Consider the following 21925-nt stretch of genomic DNA (forward strand, 5'->3'; position numbering starts at 1 on the left):
AGAATACTGAGACCTGTGTCCCTTATCAATTAGAATGTCTTAAGTCACATGGATTTCTTCTCATCCTTGGGCTGTTTGAATTTTCAAGTCTTTTTAGACATGAAAATCTTTTTAGATTAGATGATATCAAAGTGTTGGTGGTTGTTAATTTTAGCATAAATACTAGTTAAAGATGTAATTCTTTGTTGACACTTAGGACAGTGCCTGGTATGCAGGGTGCACTCAATAAATGGTATTATTATTATTAATGTTGTTGTTATTATGTGTCCAGGGTTTCTCTCTCCTTTCTTTCTGTTCTCCTAAATTAAATGATTACATTGCATTTAAAAATAATGTCCAAAGTGCCTTTTAAAACATTTCAGAATATATTATTTAAAAGACAAGTCAGTAATATCCTAGAGATTATTGTTTACATCACTTAAACTTTGTACATTCATGACATCCTAATTTTGAGATGACTTTTTAAACTAAGAAAGCTAACTCAAGGTGAAGTATCTTACCAGATGTTTTCATTAAAAAATGTTTTTGCACTTCTGTGAAAATCTTCAGAATCAATTCAATAAGTACTTAGAGAGCAACTACCTCAGGCTCAAGTGTTGTATTATGTGTTAATTCCTAAGGACCATTTGTAGAACGTTAAAATCCAAAAATGGATTCTGAAAAGTTTTGCCAGCTGCCAGGTTGGATTACTTTAAATCCATGTTTTAAAAATGCAAAACTGTTCTAAAGGAAAAGTCTTTAGTAAAAACCTTTACTGTCTAAGTTTCCACAGATATTGTACCCTTTGAAAAAGACAGCTTCAACAAGCCAAGGTCTTTCATTGTGTGCTTACTGAAACTTAAAAAGTAAAAAGAAAAAAAAAAATTAAAAACAAGCACTTGGAAAACAAACAAACAAACAAACAAACAAAAAACAAAAAGAAAACCCAAGCACTTGGGGCCAAAAAAGGTCTTCAAAGACATTTCGTTGAGTTTCTTTCCTTTAGGAAATTCACAAATTCTTCCTTGTAACCAAAATTTTTGAAATAACACAATCATTAATGTATTTTGTTATCGGATTTGTTCACAAGACCATTTCCAGAAACTTGTTTTGAGATACTCTCCCTGCAAAAGTGGATCTTCAGTTACTTGAGAACTAACCATGAAATTTTTGTCCTTCACAGCACTGTTTTAGAACAAGATTAGGAGCGTTGATGTATAGTATTTTGTCTACATATTCTTTTAAATTTTGGATTGCAATTTGCATCTCTCCCGTGGCTGCATGTTTCGCCGAAGTCCGGTCAGTTGATGGTGTCAGACCTGAACTTGGACTGGGTAATTTGAGACGGCGTTCCTAGGAGTTAGAAGGAAGCCTGAAACGCTAGCAAGACACGGGGGTGGGATTAACGTCCACAGCTCCGCACCGGTTCCCAACTGATTGGAAGGGACGAAGTGGGTGGAACCTTCTGACCCTGCCCCCCCCCCCCCCCCCGCCGCCTCCGTTGCTGGGGACGCTCCGATCAAGGCAACCGCAATGGATCAGGAAGAGGGGTGGACCACCGTGGACAATATAGTCACTCAGTTCAACACCTATGAAGATTTCCTGGATTCGCAGATTACTACACTGGACTTGTACTACCTGGAGGTAAGGGCGGCAGCCCCGCAGGGTGGCCACAGCTTCGCGTTCCTCGGTGCCTCCCGAGCCCCCGCGTCGTGGGGTGTTCGCCGCCTGGCGGTGGACCGCGGGAACGGCCGACTCCGCAGTTTCCCGACTGCTGTACGGCGGGGCCTGGGTCCGTACAGAATTCGGGGCCCTGGCGTCCGTGACCGGCACAGAACCGCGCGCACGCGCGCGCACGCACGTACACTCGCTGCGGGGCCTGGAATGTCTGTACGGTGGCCTCCGTCGCCCCGCTCCTGGTCCGTACCCTTTCCAAAGTCCTGCTCCTTTGAGGAACCGGGCTGGATTCCGAGGCCCACTGAGACCCTTCCGGGGTCTGCAATTCAGGTCTGACACTGTTTCTCTCGCCTTTGCCAGTTTGTACTAAAGAACAGAAGACAGTATCCTCCCAGGTGTATCTAGTATATACTAGGCATTTGGTTCCATGAACTTCCACGCCAAGCTAGTTGACTCAGAAAGCCCTTTAATTACGGATACACGTTACAGCTCCCTGGCATTGCAGGCATGAGCTGATTCATTTTTATCGAGTTGATTGTTCACAACTATAGTTGATAGTTAAAAAAAAAAAAAATCCTGCAACACAGCAAATTCGACGTAATTGGGATTGGCTACTGTCTTCCTCTCAGCAGCCATCCTCCGACCTGCCTCTTAAAGGTGTGGGGATGGGCAGGAAGCTGATAGGGGGCGGGGGGGGGGGGGCGGCGCGGAGGGATGGAGTTCTTGTGCTCTTTGGGGAGAACCAAGTTGAGCGGGGAAAATAATAGACTACGGGTCCTGGGAAGCAGGAGGTGGACAGTGGTCCCTAGAGCCGTGGCGTATTCCCAGACTAGGCCGACTAAATGGGCACTGACTTGGATTCTCCTGCCCTGGACCCATGCCACAGAGCCGCCAATTGCCCCTCTCTATTTAGGCCAGAAAGAACAAGGGCCTCTGTTTGGGGTCACACCATACCTGAGTCTGAGAAGGATTTGTATCCTGCAGCCAATCCCCAAACTCCTTATGCGCAACAACGTGATTCAGCCGTTTAGGGGACTGAAATTTTTGGACTTCAGTGATCGTGTTCAAAGTGAGATTTTACTTCAGTGTAGGTTCCAAGGTCTGAAAAGTGCTTATCCTCCAAAACACATTCATGTTCTAGATAGGAACATAATTTTAAGGAGCTAGAATCATCTAATTTTAGTCCTATCTCTGCTAAGAACAAGTTGTGTGACCTTGGACGGATAATTTGATCTTTCTGGAATCAACTGTTAAAAAAAGCCAGGTGGTATTTCCAACATATCTTCTGATTTCAAAAACAAGCTTTTGAATATTTTATACAGATAACGTGTTTAAAATCATGAAGGTTCCGTTTTATGCCTTGCATGGAAGTCACTGCAATGAAGGGGAAATAGTAGTGGTGCCAAACAATGTTTGCATCTAAGGTTTTGAATATCTAAATAAAGAAGAATGAAATATAGACAATAAATATCCCAATAGGCTATAATCATCTTTGTAGCACTTGTGGAAAATTGCCAAGCTTAAGCTTGATATCCTTAAGAAGGGTTTCAACTTTTTTAAAGGCAGAGGTGTTTTTTTTTTTCACGTGAATTAGAAACTAAGAGCATTAACGTTGATTAGGAGTGAGAAATTAATACTTTGTTTCATCAATCAGAATTTTAAAGTTCTGCAAAATGGGAAATGGTGACCATGTTTAGGCGAAAGGTAAAGAAATTTACTTTTAAATTTGGCATTGGTTAAGACAGTTGCTGTCAACCAGCCTCTTTCATTGGCCACCTTAGCGCTGGCATGATGGGCACAGGAAGGAAGATGGAGGCTACACATGGGCCCAGTAGGGTGGGCTTCCACTTGTCCAGGCTGATGTAGCTACTGGCTACCTCAGAATGTCCAACTTGGATGACAGGCATTCGACTGTCAGCAAGCAAGTCGAATGCCTCCGATACAGCACCATTTTTCAAGGGAACCAACTAGCCACTTGGTGGCAACTAAAAGCATTGGGCCCCTTCAACTTTGGAAGGGTCAGCAATTCAGTGTGATAGGAACAGCCACATTTGGTAGTAATGGGTTTGCTCTTCTGGCTGTAGTCATAACACTGCTCTGCTACCTAATGGAATATTTTTTTCTCTTGGCTTTATTGAGATCTCATTGACATATAGCACTGCCTAAGTTTAAGGTATAGAGCATAATGACTTAACTTACATATTTTGCAAAATGATTACCACAATAAGTTTAGTTAACATCTGTCATCTCATGTAGATGAAAGAGAAAAAAAGAAAAAATGGTGTTTTCCTTGTGATGAGAACTTTTAGGATTTACTGTCTTGGCAACGTTCAGCTCTACCACCCAGCAATGGTAGCCATAGTCATCAGGTTGTGCATTACATCTCCAGGCCTAATTTATACCTGGAAGTTTGTACCTTTTGACCACGGGCATCCAATCCCTTCATCTGGTAACCACATATCTGATCTCTTTGAGTTTGTTTTTTTGTGTGTTTGTTTGTTTGTTTTTAGATTCCACATATAAGTGAGATACAGTATTTGTCTTTCTTAGTCTGACTTATTTCACTTAGCATAATGTCCTCAAGGTCCATCCATGTCGTTGATGATGGCAGAATTTCCTTCTTTTTCATGGCTGAATAGTATTCAGTATGGCTGAATGGTACACCACTTTTCTTTATCCATTGATCTGTTGATGGACTCTTATGTTGTTGTTTCCATGTCTTGGCAGTTGTAAATAATGCTATAATGAACATGCGGGTGCAGATATCTCTTCAACATAGTGTTTCTGTTTCCTATGGATGTATTCCCAGAAGTGGAATTGCTGGCTTGTGTGGTAGTTCTATTTGTAATTTTTTGAGGAACTTCATATTGTTTTCCATAGTGGCTGCAAGCATTTCCTTTTCTCCATATCCTCACTAGCATTTGTTATCACTTGTCTTTTTGATGATAGCCATTCTAACAGGCTGTGGTAGTATCTCATTGTGATTTTGATTTTCACCCTACTGATTAGTGATGTTGAGCACCTTGTCATGTACCTGTTGGCCATTTGAATATCTTCTTGGGACAATATGTCTATTCAGGTTCTTTGTCCATTTTTAAATTAGATTGTTTATTTTTCTGCTATTCAGTTATATGAGTTTTTCTTTTTTTTATATTTTGGATTTTAACTCCTTATCAGATATATGATTTCCATTCCATATGTGGCCTTTTCATTTTGTTGATCATTTTGCTGTGCAGAAACTTTTTAGTTTGATGTAGTCCCACTTATTTACTTTTGATTTTGTTGCTTATGCTTTTGGCGTCAAATCCAAAAAATCATTGCCTAGACCCTTCAATGAGCTTTTTTCCTGTTTTCTTCTATGAGTTTTACGGTTTCAGGTTTTACATTTAAGTCTTTAATCCATTTCAAGTTAATTTTTGTGAGTCATGTAAGATTTGGGTCTAGTTTCGTTATTTTACATGTGACTATCAAATTTTCCTGGCATCACTTATGGAAAAGACTGTCTTTTCTCTATTGAATATTCTTGGTTCACTTGTCAAATGTTAGTTGACCATATGCATGGGTTTATTTCTGGGCTCTCAATTATGTTCCATTGGTCTATGTGTCTGTTTTATGCCATTACCATACTATTTTGATTACTATAATTTCCTAATATAGCTTGAAATCAGGAATTGTGATGCCTCCCAGTTTGTTGTTCTTTTCCAAGATTACTTTGACTGTTTGGGGTCTTTTGTAGTTCCATATAAATTTTAGGATTTTTTTTCTACTTCTGTAAAAAATTGTCATTAAAATCTTGATGGGAATTGCATAGCATCTATAGATGGGGTCTTATGGAATAACTATTTCATCCACAGGCACAGGGTCCCATTTACCACTGTGTCAGACTAGGGACCTAGGCTACAACAGAGGAGCTGTGGGAATAAGGACCTGAGCATGTGGTTCACTTTTAATGATATATTCAGAAACATTCAGAGCTGCCAGCAGATAGATCATTGGAATGGGTTGCTAAAAGCATAAATAAGTGCCAATTTGGAGATGATAGTTTCAGAGAATGGGTGCCGTCCACCATGATACAGCATATACTTAGCATCCAAGATCTTTGCACTGAGCTTTGTTCCCTTTTTCTGGGAACTAAGAGGTTAAAGCACCTAACCTAAAGAATCTGGACTTTCTTTCCTCACTGGGGGCTCTGCGGGTTAATTGTCCTGGTACTAAATGGGGGAACATGCCTTCAGGTGACTTGGTGAGAGTCAGTTGAATTAGAAGTTATAACTCTTGCCTGGAATCTTCAGGCTCCTTGTCTAGGAATCAGGAAGCAAGAATAGAGTCACCATCTCGGCAAGCATAATTGAGCTTTACTGTCAGGAAAAGTTAGGACTTATAAAATCAGTCATGAAGGAATGTGTTTGGAATTCTGATGACTCCCTTGGACGCCTCTTGGTAATCTCTCTCTCAGTTGTGGTGGTAAATGTACAAGGGCAGCAACCCAGACTTGAAAAGGGCTTCAGAGCCCTCAGGAATGAGGGTCTGGCTCACACCACTTGATATGCTACCAAGACCAGCAGAGGTGTTAGCTGAGGGTGAGGAGAATCTAGACTAGGTGGCAGAGGTAGGAGATGGTATTTGTGTGGTTCTGAGTCAAGCTGCAGCAACAAGGGCTGAAGTTTACCCCAGTATCTTTCTTCTTCTTGCATACATCTGAGTAGTCTTCAAAAATATATATATTTTTAATAAATTTTATTTATTTATGGCTGCGTTGGGTCTTCGTTGCTGCACACGGGCTTCCTCTAGTTGCGGAGGGCGGGGGCTTCTCATTGCCGTGGCTTCTCCTGTTGCAGAGCACAGGCTCCAGGGCACGTGGGCTTCAGTATTATACTACATAAATATTTTCATTATATGTAAATATATATATTATTCTTCATTTATATTTTCCACACAAAAAGTAATATTTATATCTTTCTGTAACAAAAAAAATCGACATTAAATCTTGGAGGCCATTTAATGTCACTCTATATAGGTCTTCCTATTCTTTATAAGTTGCTACATTGAATCCACTGTTTACTTAGGTTGGTCCTTTGGAATTTCATTTTCCTTATTGCAATACCTCAAACAACAGTGAAATGAGCGTCTTTTGTACATCCTCTTTGTGTGCAGTTGTAAATGAATCAAAAAGTAGAATTGATGGGTCATAATAAACATGGTCAAAGTGCCCTCCAGAGTAGTCATTGACTCTCCCACCAGCATGTATGAGACACCTTTTCTCTCAGACAGTCACCAGCACTTGATATTGTCGACCCTTTTATTTTTTGTCAAATCATATGTGAAAAAAAACTCGTTGTTTTAATTTTAATTTCTCTGATTATTAGTGAGGTTGACCATCTTTTAAATTTTTCCTGGCCATTTGCATTTCTTTTGCGAATTGCCTATTGCTCTTCCTTGATTCCACCGCCCCCCACCTCCAGCTTGTTTTTCAAACTTTCTTTCCTCTCTTCAGGCTCTTAGTGGATGACTTCATCTTCCAAATCAACAAAAAGAGTCAATCAGGCTGGAACCCTCTTCAGTTTTCTACCATGAAACTTATAAAACCACCTTAATGTCTGCCCATCCTCTCTTCCTTCCCACCTGTGTTAATGGTGTCTACCATGCATGGTGCCTATCTGAATATACTGAATCTGGCATTTGAACACCCATTATCATTATAATGTTTTGGGAATTTTCCCAACTCTGAGTCCCACCTCCCTAAGGTAGAGGCAGAAATTCATCTTCTCGGTTTTCCTTGCTGCTAGTGTATCCTTGTGTGACTTAGGCACTGCTAATCATATACACCTACATGAGACTGCTGTATAGGAAAAGAGTGACATGAGGAAGAAAGCACCATGTAGAATCCATTTTGTATTGACTGAGGTGGTTGAGGCTCTCGACTTTCAGTTGATGCAGTGGCAGAAATTCAGGCGTGTAATGTCCTAGGTCAACATGATGAGTTGCAGTATATGTTTTCAGTGGTGGCAGTGAGGGATATTTGCTGAAATAGTTTGTATGGCTTAGAGTATTGTTTCTGGCTGTGTAGGCTTCAAATTTCACTTTCCCAGGAATCTTTTGAGCTATTGTATTTTAATAATTCCTTTTTACGCTTATACAGTAAACCCTGCTGTTTACAACTAATAGGCTTGATTGATGATGGTCACTTGCATTCTCTACCCTTTCCTTTCATATATTTAGGGAACTACCTCTATTGATTAGCTCCTCTCACCTTTAATTCCAACAGTCCCTTCTGTGCTCAGTGAGGTATCTCCCATTCTCCCCTCCATATCTGTCTTTTCTTCCTTTTTTACAGTTATCCTTTTTGAATGAATTGTAAAATCCTTAATCTTCATTTCCTCCATCTTCCGTTTTTCAACCCACCGCTAGCTGGCTCACATCTTCACATTCAATAGAAATTGTTCTTGCCATGGTGACAAGTGAGGGATGTGTCACTAAATCCAATGGACACTTTCTGGTTTAATCATTCAGTCTTCCATTGGAAGGATGGATTGGATTGTTTTACAACTAGAGGCAAGAGAGTTTTTCTGAAGCTTTTTAGGTATATTAAAAAAAGAAGAAGTTGTGGCTGAAGTAGACACTGTGGATTGTAGAGCCCTGGATATAATCAAGCTTGCTTCCTTCCTTCCTTGCTTGCTTCTTTCCTTCCCTCCCTCTCACCCTCCCCCCTTCCTCCCTCCTTCCTTTCCTTCCTACCCGTCATCTGTCTATCCATTTTCCTGGTAAATATGAAATAGAATAAATCTATAATAGCACTAGGAGACATGAAAGGATGCTACTCTACAGGATCAGAAATTGTGCTTATTTCTGATAAGTTAGAGATTGACAAGATAGAGGAAACCATAGCCCAAAATTAATAAATAAGAACAGTGTTGGGAAGGTAAAGGAGATTTAGAGAAAAGTCAGAGGTAACAATAATACAAAGAGCAAGAGAGAACCTATAATTGATTAAAGAAGTTAATTCTGCATTAGCTAAGCCAGAGGTGTATCCTATCCCCAGCATATACCTACAATGTTTAACCCAAGGGTAAATGAGAGAACTGCTCTCTAAAAAAAGTGCCTAGCAAGGAGTCCTGGAGCAGGTAAAGGGGCTTGAGAGATAATCAAAACTAAGTGTGAAGTAGCTAGATAGTGCTAGAAGTCCAGAATAGATGTTGGAGAGGAGAAGATAATCTGGAGAGAGTTACACTTATTACCAAGTCCTTCTTATTTTGGTAATTAGGTTGGAGAGGGTGGGACTTACCCCAGACCGCCTTCCTTCTTCATGTCCACATCCTCAACTGGAGTCTGTACATTGCTATACTCTGCTCTTTTACACATAACTTCCTCAGTTCATCTATTCAGAGGAGAAACCAGTTAGGGAATCAGATCTGTACGACTATAGAGGGAATCCATGCTAATGACTTTGCTAATTACCCAGTTCTCTATTCATAACTATGTATTCTGAGATGTTTGAGGGAACACAGGAGCATGAAAGAGAGGGCCTAAGATGAATAGAGGAGAACAAGTAATGTCAGACAAAACAAAACACTCAAAACCCTGAGGCAACTTTAAATAAATTCCAATTTTCTACCTTACAGGCATTTTAATATGTATAATATGAAGTCTGTAAGCAAAATAATAGACTGGTATGAAAAGGGAGCAATCAGAGAGCAAGAAAGAATTCTTAGAAATTAAAAACTTGATGACATTTTTAAAAGAGGTAATTAATGGAAGGAGAATGTCACTTTTAAAGGACAATTTAATGATCTGGAAGTTAAAGTTGATGTAATTACCCAGAATGCAGTAAGAAAAAAATGAGGAAAATAAGAATTATATGAAGGAAAGTATGAACAAATAATTCCAGGAGGCTCAATATTTATCTAATAGATATTCCAGAAAGAAATTATACAGAAAATGAGGGGGATAAAATAATCAATGAAATAACAACAACAACAAAAATTCTCTGTGTTGGAGATAAGTGCAAGTTGTAAGTGCCCATCTTACAATCACTTGCTTAGTAGGATGAATGAAAAAGATCCACACCTTGGCAGATAGTGGTAGAATTACAGAACTCTGAGAATAAAATGATAGTTCAAAAATAATTCAAATTACATGACATCAAAATTAAAAACTTATGTGTATTGAAAGACACCATCAATAGAGTCAAAAGGCAACCCATAGAATGGGAGGAAATATTTGCAAATTATATATCTGATAGGAGTTAATGTCCAGAATATGGAAAAAACTACAGTTGAACAACACAAAAGCAAATAATCCAATTAAAAATTGGGCAAAGAACTTGAAAAGATGTTTCTCCAAAGAATGTATGCAAATGACCAATAAGCACATAAAAAGGTGTCAACATCATTAATCATTAGGGAAATGCAAGTCAAAACCACAATGGCATATCACTTCACACCCATTAGGATAGCTATTATCAAAAAAAAGTAGAAAATGACAAGTGTTGGTGAGGATGTGGAGAGACTGGAACACTGTACTGGTGTTCCCCACTGTTCTGGTGGGGATGTGAAAAGGTGCAGCCATTGTGGAAATAGTATGGCAGTTCCTCAAAAAATTAGAAAGAAAATTACCATATGATCTAGAGATTCCATTTCTGGATACTATGCAGCCAAAAGAATTGAAAGCAGGAACTTGAACAGATATTTGTATACTCATGTTGATAGTAGCATTATTCACAATTGCCAAAGGTAGAAGCAACTCAAGTGTCTACTGATGGATGAATGCATAAACAGAATGTGGTATATATCTACAATGGAATATTATTAAGCCTTTAAAATGAAGGAAATTCTGAAACATACTACAACATGGAAGTCTTGAGGACATTATTCTAAGCAAAATAAGTAGCCACAAAAAGACAAACACTGTGTAATTCCACTTATATGAGGTGCCTAGGGTAGTCAAATTCACAGAGACAGAAAGTAGAATGGTCATTGCCAGGGCCTTGGGGGAAGGGAAGATGGGGAGCTAATGTTTAACTGGCACATAGTTTCAGTTTTGTAAGATAAAAAGAGTTGTGGTGACAGATGCTAGTGATGATAATGTCACAATAACATTGAATGTATTTAATACCACTGTACCGTACACTTAAAATGGTTAGTTTTATGTCATGTATATTTTACCACAATTTTAAAAATAATTCAGAGTGTCAACAAATAACCTGTAAATGGGAATCAGCTTGATCCTAGACTTTGCATTCCTAATAGTGATTCCTAGAAGAAAATGGAGTAATATCTTTAAACTTCTTAGGAAACTTTACTTTGAGCCTAGAATTCTGTCCCTGGCTATATTCTGTCCCTGTTTGGCCCCTGAGATTCTGTCTTACCTTGAGTTCTATCCTACAGCAACGTGCTCTGTGCTGTGTGCCCCAAGAGGTTGATTTCTGTTGACTACTTCACCTGGACTCCCTTTACATTTGGCCAGTTGGGTTCAGCCAATAAGAGGCACCAGTAAGAAATTAGAAGCCAGGAGGCTGGGCATTGTTTTTCAGACTCCTTCCATACTATGCTGCAGGTTAGCAGTCGATATTTTCTTCCACCAAGCCAAAACTCAGGGTCTGATAACACTGTCCTACAGCCATCTCCCTGTGTCCTATTAGTTGCTCCCTCCCCTTACCTCATTTGCATAGGTTAATGGCTACTAATACAGTAGCTTACTGCTGTTGCTAGCTACAGGGTATTTCATTGTCCCACTTGGATTTCTCTTAACCTGGTGAATACTTTTGTAAATTAACTCAGCCATTCAGTTTCCTTCAGTTACTCCATTTAAATACATCATCTATTTCCTGCCTGGACTCTGACTAAATAAACTAATATTCAAATGGGAATGCAAAATTAAGACATTTTTGGGGAAAAATCAAGGACTCATAAAACCACCTACAGATCTCTTCTGAATTCATAACTTGAGCAAATGCTTCATATATTTTTACACAGATTTTCAAATTATTACTATAAACTTGTATGTAGTTTTCTTTTATCTGTTGTTATGGCTCTTTTCTGATTTCTAAAATTGTTTGTGTATTCCTTCTTTTCCACCATAAATCTTGCCAAATGTTATCTATTTTATTGGTCTTTTAAAAGAATAAGCTCTTGAGGGACTTCCCTGGTGGTCCAGTAGCTAAGACTTTGCGCTCCCAGTGCAGGGGGACCGGGTTTGATCCCTGGTCAAGGAACTAGATCGACATGCCACAACTAAAGATCCCGCATGCCACACCTAAAGATCCCGCATGCCGCAACTAAAGATCCCATGTACTGCACTGAAGATCCTGTGTGCCGCAACTAAGGCCCAGTGCAGCCAAATAAATAAATAAGTAAATACTAAAAAAAAAAAAAATAAAGAGGAAGCTCTTGAAATCAACTGTACTTCAATTAAAAAAAACAGAATAAGCTCTTGGCTTTCATTAGACAATTAAAGCTGACTGGATTTGTATATTTTAATTTCTATTTTATTCAGTTTCATAATGAAATGAACAGTTCATTCAGTTGTTTTTATTCTTCTATATCATTTTGGTGTATTTTGTTATTCTTTCTCTAGTTAAATGGTTAGCTGTTTATTTTCAAGCTTTCTTTCCTCTATTAAATGCACTGATGCAGTTTTTCTGTGTATTTTATTAAGGTTTCATATACAATTTCCTTGCCAAAATTTTTAAACTCTGTATGACAAAATATAAATCAAAAGATAAGCAACTAGCTGAGAATAAATATTTGTAAAATGTATACTCAACAAGGACTTGCTGTATAGAATATAGCTTTATAAATCAATAGTAAATAAAATCCAATAGAAAAATGAGCAAATTTAACAAACAGGTAAGTCTTATATGGATACTAAAAAATAATAATTATTTGAAAAGTTGTGTATATATGTCATAATATCTTTATGGAAAAACGCTTTTAAAAATCATGAAACTATGTCAAATATTTTCCCCTTTCATAATGTGGGTAGTCCTGTGTAACTAACCTGCCACCAAATGGCTGGCTAATCCCCAAACCGTGAGCTTCTCATTTTCTTTTCCTAAGGCCTTCAACACACTTGGAAGCAACCAATACCATTATGTTTCTTATTGCCACTAAATTGTCCTCTGGCAGCAAACACTTGGTTACCTAAAGCTCTGTTTTCATTGCATGTCTTTAAAGGTGATAAATAACTTGGCCTCTGCATTTCACTGACTACAGTATAATCTTTTCTAGTGTAAACAGGGCTTGTAATACTTTTAATAAGATCCGAGAACCAATTCTAGGTAACCCAGAACCAACTCAGAGAACCCACCCTTAAATTTCTATTCCTCTGGAACCATTGCCAATAGCTAATTGTGACTCATTCAGGGTTCAGTCAGAGAAGCAGAACACACACACATACATATATATGTAGATGTAGATATATGTGTGTCACATGTATTTACTTTTTTATAGAGATTTGTCCCTACACAATTATGAGAACTGTTTAAATGGTCAATGAAAGGCTGTTTCTTTGGTGTCTGGTGCTGGAACCTGAAGTCATTAGGACAGACAGCCAAGAAGGAAACGTACAGGAGAATTATGGGAAACAAGGGCAAACAGACCTGCAAGGATGAGCTAGAATTCATAAGGACAAACTGGAACTTGGATCAGGCCCTCACCTCTTTCACACCTCCAACTTTGATGGTAGAAGAGATCTGCAGAAGAAGCTGGCATCTTTAGTCACAGAGCTTAACATACTCATGCACTTGGCCCAGGAGTTGGAGGAGGTACAGGAGAAGCTTCTATAAGAGCTAGAACAATATGGCTTCTCCTTTTCTGTCTTCCAAATCTATTGCAAATGTCTCTTGTGGCCCAATCTAACCTGTAACTATCTAAGGAAGAAAAATTATGGAAACAAAGCTCCAGCTTAGCTAAGTTGACAGAATACAAATTCACTACATCTGCCACATGTTAATTTTTTCACAAGGAGAATGTATTTGTGTCTGACTTATATAATTAAAAATTAATGAAAAGAAAAGCATGGAATTTTCTTAAACCATTTTATAGGACTTGTGTAACCCTGACATCAATTTAGAGAAGAATAGCACAAAATGGAAAGCTAAAGACTAATTTTACTTATGAACTGGAGGAAAAGAAGTGAAAAATGAATCTAGGACTATATTAAGAAATAATAGATCAGAGACTACTAAATACTACTCCTAAGTAGTGTGATTTATCATAGGAATGCAACGATGAGTTCAGACAGGAAAGATTGAACTTCTCATCAGAAATAATATAAGTCATGGGACAATGGGATGAAATCTCTAAAGTGCTGAAAGGTAAAAAGTCAGCCTGGAACACTAATCCAGCAAAAATGTCTTTCAAAAATTAAGGTGAAATCACTGAAGAAATCAAAGAGAAAATTTAAAAAAAATTCCTGGAGGAAAATGAAAAAGAAAACCCAACAATCCAAAATCTAGGGGATGAAGCAGAATCAGGTCTAAGAGGGAAGTGTATAATGAAAGAAGGTTTTCAAGAGACAAGAAAAATCTCAAATAAACAACCTAACCTTACACCTAAAGGAACTAGAAAAAGAAGAACAAACATAACCCAAAGTGAGTAAACAGAAAGAAATCATAAAGATCAGAGCAGAAATAAATGATGTAGAGACTAGAAAAACAATAGAAAAGATCATTGAAGCTAGGAGCTGTTTCTTTGAAAAGATAAACATAGTTGATAAACCTTTAGCCAGCCTCATCAAAGAAAAAAGAGAGAGGGCCCAAACAAATAAAATCAGAAATGAAAAAGGAGAAGTTACAACTGACACCACAAAAATACAAAGGATCATAAGAGACTACTATGAACACCTATATGCCAATAAAATGGACAACCTAGAAGAAGTGGACAAATTCCTAGAAATGTACAATGTCCTAAAACTGAACCAGGAAGAAATAGAAAATATGAACAGACCAATTACCAGTAATGAAATTGAATCAGTAATAAACAAACTCCCAACAAACAAAAGCCCAGGACCAGATGGCTTCTCAGGTGAATTCTACTAAATATTTAGAGAAGAGTTAGCACCTATACCTTTCAAACACTTCAAAAAATTAAGGCAGAAGTAATGCTTCCAAACCCATTCTACAAAGCCAGCATCACCCAGATACCAAAACCAGACAAAATCAGACCAAAAAAGAAAATTACAGCCCAATAGCCTCAAAAATTCTCAACAAAATATTAGCAAACTGAAGTCAACACTGTATGGAAAGGATCATACAGCACGATCAAGTGAGATTTATCCCAGAGATGCAAGGATGGCTCAGTATCCACAAATCAATCAAAGTGATACACCATATTAACAAACTGATGAAGGAAAATCATATGATCATTTCGATAGATGCAGTAAAAGCTTTCGACAAAATTCAATATCCATTTATGATAAAAACTCTCAACAAAGTGGGTATAAAGGAAACATACCTCAATATAATAAAGGCCATATATGACAAGCCCACAGCTAACATCACACTCAACAGTGGAAGGCTGAAAGTGTTTCCTCTAAGATCAGGAGTAAGACAAGGATGCCCACACATGGCACTTTTGTTCAACATAGTATTGTAAATCCTAACCACAGCAGTCAGAGAAGAAGAAGAAATAAAAGGAATCCAAACTGGAAAGGAAAAAGTAAAAGTGTCCCTGTTTGCAGATGACATGATACTATACATAATAAATTCTAAAGATGTCGTCAAAAAACTACTAGGACTCATCAAGGGATTTGGTAAAGTTGCAGTATACAAAATTAATATACAGAAACCTGTTGCTTTTCTATATGCTAACAATGAACTATCAGAAAGGGAAACTAAGAAAACAATCCTGTTTGCAATTGCATCAAAAAGAATAAAATAGTTAGGAATAAATCTAACTAAGGAGGTAGAAGACCTGTACTTGGAAAAACTTAAGACACTGATGAAGAAAAGTGAAGGTGACACAAACAGATGGAAAGATACACAGTACTCATGGATTGGAGGAATTAATACTGTTAAAATGACCATACTACCCAAGGCAATCTACAGATTCAATGCAATCCCTATAAAAATACCAATGGGATTTTTTCATAGAACTAGAACAAATTCTAAGATTTGTATGGAAACACAGAAGACTTCAAATATCCAAAACAATCTTGATAAAGAAACAAAGCTGGATTTCAATCCATTTATATGGATTTTGTACCATATAATACAAAGCTATGGTAATCAAAAAAACATGGTACTGGCACAAAAACAGATACATAGAGAGCCCAGAAATGAACCCACACTTTAATGGGAAATTAATCTTTGACAAAGCAGACAAGAATATACAAGGGGAAAAAGACAACCTCTTTAATAAATGCTGTTGGGAAAACTGGATAGCTGTATGCAAAAGGGTCAAACTGGACTACCTTCTCACACCATGCACCAAAAGACTTCAATGTAAGACCTGTAACCATGAAACTTCTAGAAGAAAGCATAGGCAGTGTGCTCTTTGACATTGGTCTGGATAATATATTTTTGGATATTTCTCCCCAAGCAAGGAAAACAAAAGGAAAAATAAACAAATGGGATTACATCAAGCTAAAAAGCTTTTGCACAACAAAGGAAACTATCAACAAAACAAAAAGGCCACATACTGAATGGGAGAATATATTTACAAATGATATATCTGAGAAGGGGTCAATATCCAAAATATACAAAGAACTCATACAGCTCAACATCAAAAAACCCCCAAGCAACCTGATTAAAGAAATGACAGAGAATCTGAATAGACATTTTTCCACAGAAGATATACAGATGGCCAAGAGGTATATGAAAAGATGCTCAATATCACTAGTCATCAGGAAAATGCAAATCAAACCCACAAATAGATATCACCTCACAACTTTCAGAATGACTATTAACAAATAACAAATAACAAGTATTGGCGAGGGTGTGGAGAAAAGGGAGCCTTCATGTACTGTTGGTGGGAATGTAAATTGCTGCAGCCACTGTGGAAAAGAGTATGGAGATTCCTCAAAAATTAAAACCAGAACTACCATACAATCCAGCAGTTCTACTCTTGGGTATTTATCCAAAGAAAATGAAAAACACTAATTTGAAAAGACATGTACCCCTGTTTTCATCATAGCACTATTTACAGTAGGCAAGATATAGAAGGAACCTAAGCACCCATCCACAGATGAATGGATAAAGAAGATGTGGTTGCAATGGCATATTACTCAGCCATAAAAAAGAATGAAATCGTACCATTTCTGAAAACATGGATGGACCTAAAGGGCATTATGCTTAGTAAAATAAGTCAGACAGAGAAAGACAGATACTGTATGATCTCACTTATATGTAGAATCAAAAAAATCAAAACAAATGAACAAATATAACAAAGCAGAAATAGAGTCAGAGATACAGAGAACAAACTGGTGGTTGCCAAAGGGGAGGGAACTGGAGAGAGGAGAGAAATAGGTGAGGGAGACTAAGAGGTACAATCTTCCAGTTGCACAGAAGTAAATGAGTCACAGGTATGAAATGTACAGTGTGGGGAATATAGTCAATAACTATGTAATATCTTTGTATGGTGACATATTTGTTAACTAGATATCATGGTGATCATCTTGCAATGTATAGAAATATCGAATCACTATGTTGTGTGATAGGACCTAACTTAGTGTTGTAGGTCAATTATACTTCAAACACAAACAAACATACGCATAGAAAAACATCAGATTTGTGGTTACCAGAGGTTGGGGTGTGGAGGGACGGGGAATTGAATGAAGGCAGTGAAAAGGTATTGAACTGCCAATTATAAGAGAAATAAGTACTAGGGATCTAATATACAGCATGAGAAATATAATTAACGCTGCTTTATGTTATATATGAAAGTAAATCCTAAGAGTTCTCATCCCAAGGGAAAAAAATATATTTTTCTATTTCTTTAATTTTGTATCTATATGAGATGATAGACGTTCACTAAACTTACTAAGGTAATCATTTCGTGATGTCTATAAGTCAATTATATCTCAATAAAACTGGAAGAAAAAAATTAAGGTGAAATCAATATTTTTTTTCAGTAAAACAAAAGCCACAATACTTTTGTTGTTAGCAGACCTTTACTATAAGAATTGTTAAAGTTTTTTAGGTAGAAGGAAAATCATATATTAGTAGGAAACTTAGGTCTACACAAAGGAATGAAAATCACCAGAAATGCTAAATATGTGAATAAATAAAAGTATTTTATTTCTCAGTTTCTTTAAAGAGAATTCTTTAAAGATTATTGACCATTTACAGTAGAGAGATGGCTTGTAATTCCACCAGTTAAAACATGGTAATGGTTAAGTGGGGCAACAGCTTCAACTTTGTACCTGATTTTGTCATTTGTTGCAATATACATGAGTGTCAGTGAGTGCAGAACTATCCAAATGCTTCTGTGTGGCTCAGGTAAGGCACACAGGAATGCATAATTCATTCCATATACAAAGTTAGTACAGGAAATTTTTAATGGCCTTTATTATGTAAAATACTCTGTTGACCACAAGCAACTTATATTCCACTGGAAGAACCCCACAGTCTCAGCAGAGCTCACTGCGAGTTCTTCCCGTAAGCTCACTTTAAGTAATGTATTTAAGAAAATCATTCCACTTTTGTAAATCAAACCTGAAATCTGCATCGCTTTTTCATTTAAATATTAGCTCCACTAGGTGGAGGCATTTGCTCAGTTTTGTTGTTCGCACTAAAGCAACCTGGGAAAGCAAGTATAGTGAGCAGGGGAACAAGTCAGAAAGAAGGCAAAGCGCCCTTGTGCAAAGCCTGGTGCTTTGCCTTAACTTGGCAAATGTATCCATATTGCTACACAGAGTTCAGCAATTTGCTTTTAGTGTTTAGCAAAGCAAAGTAGCAAAGTTTTCTAGGTTGACGGTGTCTAATTTTTTTTTGTTAGAATAGTTGGAACTTTAAAATAGCCACCATGGGTTGTATAGATTATTAACCATGAATCTTAAGTTTTCTTATTTAATTCTGTTAGACAGTTCTTGCATTCAGCAGTGATGTAGTAAGTAAGGGTCTGTAACAATAAAATATATGCTGTTTTCTCTATATTTCAGACATTTCATGTTTAATGTAAGGGTAAGGTAATATGTTAATATACATATTTTTATGTAATACATAAGCCTTTATATTAGTAACTTCAAGTAAAATGTCACCTATTCAAGTTTTGGGGAAATGCTGTTCTTTTTTGAATATGCTATGCAAGTGACAAAAATGTGTGTGACAGTTCTTAAAGTAACTGAAATATAAAAGGTCTAAAGGACTGTGGGGAAATTTTTTGTTTTTCAGTTTGAAGCTTCTTGTCATCTTCTTGGGTTTCTACTTCTCTGCTTTTATTGGTACCAACATTACATGGAAACAATATCTTTCTACTCAAATAGGAAATTCATCTGCCCTTTGTTTTGTATTTGAAGTTATAATGCTCTGTGTCATCAGTTAATTGACTTCAAGGAAGTAAGTCTCTGAAATGTTGAACTTGCTGAAAGCAACCCAATTTTCTTTTTGTGCAGTTGGTTTTTAAAAAGTCTTTCTTGTATAAATACTATTGTCTATAGTTTTATTGTTTTAAAGATACTTTATTACCTACAGCTGTTCTCATAAATTGATTAAAAACATTACAGACTTTTGTCCTGCAATCCCTTAGAGAAAATTTAGTGCTTGATGTTATTATTATTTTTTTTTCATCTTACATCTTTGGGAAAGGGATGACAAATCAGATGTTTATAAAACTATTGTTAGAAAGAATTCTATCTTTTCAATCTAATAGATCTTGTCTCATATTTAAATATTCCATTTGATTTTTCATTTAAAACAATTATTCAGTATACATTGGATAAAATAAGATGTCTCATTAATCCACAAATGTAACAATTGATTTTCTTTTTAGGATGAAGGCCTGGCTCGCCAGTTGGTGGAGCTAGGCTACCGCGGGACTGGAGAGGTGGTGAAAAGGGAAGATTTTGAAGCAAGGAAGGCAGCTATAGAGATTGCAAGGTTGGCTGAAAGAACTCAGAAAAAGTAAGTGTCCATGTTCCAAATGGATTTTATATTATATTGTAGAGTCTCTGGAAAAATCCAATTTTGTTGGCATTGTTTTAATTTAGAAACATTGGTTGGAGCAGGTAGAACTTGGAATATTCCAAGCATTTGTTCTGCAGATCAGGAACTGGAGGAACTGTGATATTGCAATAAAGCCACATGAAACTGTGAGCTACAAATTTAAAAATATAAATACCAAAATATGGCCATGATACCAATAAAGTCCTGTTTACACATAGCTCAGTATTATTGGCTTTACACATTTATATACTAAAAGTATGAGTGACCTTTGCCTTAGAGTTCTTTGTACTTTTGAGGCCTGTAAATCTTTGGCTTCATTTATGTTCTCACATTTTTGTAGACATTGATTCATTGAACTCTATTTAAACGATCACTGGCTTTTGTTAATATGACTCATATGTGGTTATATAAAATATGAATCTAATAAAGTATGTTAGGAAAGAGATGTACACCTAAAGTGAACCGTATCAAACTAAGACAATCTGAAAAAGACTTGACAAAGTAATTATTTACTTTTTAAAAATGAATGCTAAGGTTTTAAATGTTGGTGAGAAAAATTACTTAGAAATTGGTATATTATTCTTAGATAACATTTTAAAAAATACCCAGTAATTATGAGTAGAAGTCTCCCATGTATTTATTATAAAAATAACATTTGGAAGGGGAGTGTGAATTGGTTCTGGGAATGTGCAATTTTAATTGATTGTTCTAGTGGTTCTTGTATTTCAGAACCCTAGAATATTGTCATTTAATACAGTAACATTCAGTAATATACCAGTTTTCTATTGCTGTCATAACACATTACCACAAATGTAGTCGCTGAACACGACACAAGCGTATTTATTCATAGTTCTGTAGGTCAGAAATCAGAGTACAGTGGCTCAGCTGGATTCTCTGCTACATACATCACAAAGTTAAAATCCTGGTGTTGGCTGGACTGAGTTCTCTTCTGGACGCTCTGTGGATGAGTCTGCTTCCACCCTCATTCAGGCCAAATTCATTTCCTTGTGATTATAGGACTGAGGTCTCATTTCCCTGTCACCCCTCAATCTGGGGACTCCTCTTTGCTCCTGTAGGCTGCCCACATTCCTTCTCATGCTTTCCATGTGGCTGCCCGCCAGCAAGAATGGGTCAAGATCCTGCCAACCTTTAAATCTCTCTGACTTCTCCTTATGCAAGTCTTCCCTGACTCCAGCCACAGAAAAATCTCTCCTTCTGAGGGCTCATGTGATCACACTGGGTCCATCTAGATAATCTAGGATAATCTCCCTATTTTAAGGTCTATAACCTTCTGTCATGTACTGTAACATACTAATAGGATTAGGCATGGGGATCTTTGAAGGGGCCATTCTTCTTACCAAAGGTAAATTTATATAAAACTTCACTAGTTTATGCAACACAAGTATACTTGGCTTCTATTTGTAGAAAATTGAAATGATGCAAACTATATGTGTACATGTGATGTGTCGTATAAAACATCAGGGGAGTCTTCTCTTTCTGTTTTTAATCAATAAATGTTTATCAGTCAGGAGCAGAAGTATAGAGATTTTTGTGAGATTTTATAAGGAATTAATGTATATTCATATTTTATTAGAGATGTATCCTATTCTATATCAAGAGGACTTGGTCATGTTTACAGTATAAATTCTATCCATGTACATGTTCATTTTGAGTTTGGCTCAAAATGAGCATTTATTCTATCGATAGTCTCTTTAACTGGCCAGAGCTGGAAGTCATCAGACTACTTAAGTGCCAGTCTTGGGAGACTAATCCCCACACAGAGCTGCTAGAATCGGAAAGCCTTTTCATCTGCGCATCTTCTCATCTGCCTTTGTAGTGGGATGGGCCCCATATGTTTCCTCTTTCCTTCCCTGCCAGGTCCATTGTAGTGTTATTGGCAGCAGGGCCAGCAGAGTGTGGACACCAAATATGTCCTGTGCCTATATTTGCTTGAGGATCACTTTGAAAATATGCATGAACACGTGACTGCCCGCCAACTGGTACCAACTTGGAAACACGTGATTCTACTATCAGATTATCTTAAATTCTCTAATGTGTGGGTGAGCAGCCCCAAGCAGATCACAATCCTCTTCACTAGCAATCATAGAGCACCCATTTCAAGAAGTGCTGGCACCTAAGAGTATGTCACTTACTTAGAATAGTTTCATA

At 37.2% G+C, this 21925-nt stretch overlaps 1 protein-coding gene across 3 annotated transcripts in view; it reads left to right on the forward strand.

The window, feature by feature from the left end:
- Nucleotides 1-1447: 1447 nt before the first annotated feature.
- The window catches only part of CFAP299 (cilia and flagella associated protein 299), a 601665-nt gene continuing 581187 nt past the window's right edge, over nucleotides 1448-21925 (forward strand). The window contains exons 1-2 of one of the 3 annotated variants that reach the window (XM_027087438.1): nucleotides 1448-1623; nucleotides 19584-19714. In XM_027087438.1, coding sequence (XP_026943239.1) covers nucleotides 1513-1623; nucleotides 19584-19714 — 242 coding nt within the window. In that variant the 5' untranslated portion in view covers nucleotides 1448-1512. The remainder of the gene's footprint in view (nucleotides 1624-19583; nucleotides 19715-21925) is intronic. The other 2 variants (XM_027087437.1, XM_027087436.1) reach the window with 2 other exon arrangements.

Source organism: Aethalodelphis obliquidens, unplaced genomic scaffold (genome assembly GCF_003676395.1).
Source record: "Aethalodelphis obliquidens isolate GAN/ISIS:26980383/991018 unplaced genomic scaffold, ASM367639v1 scaffold59, whole genome shotgun sequence".
Classification (NCBI taxonomy): Eukaryota; Metazoa; Chordata; class Mammalia; order Artiodactyla; family Delphinidae; genus Aethalodelphis; species Aethalodelphis obliquidens.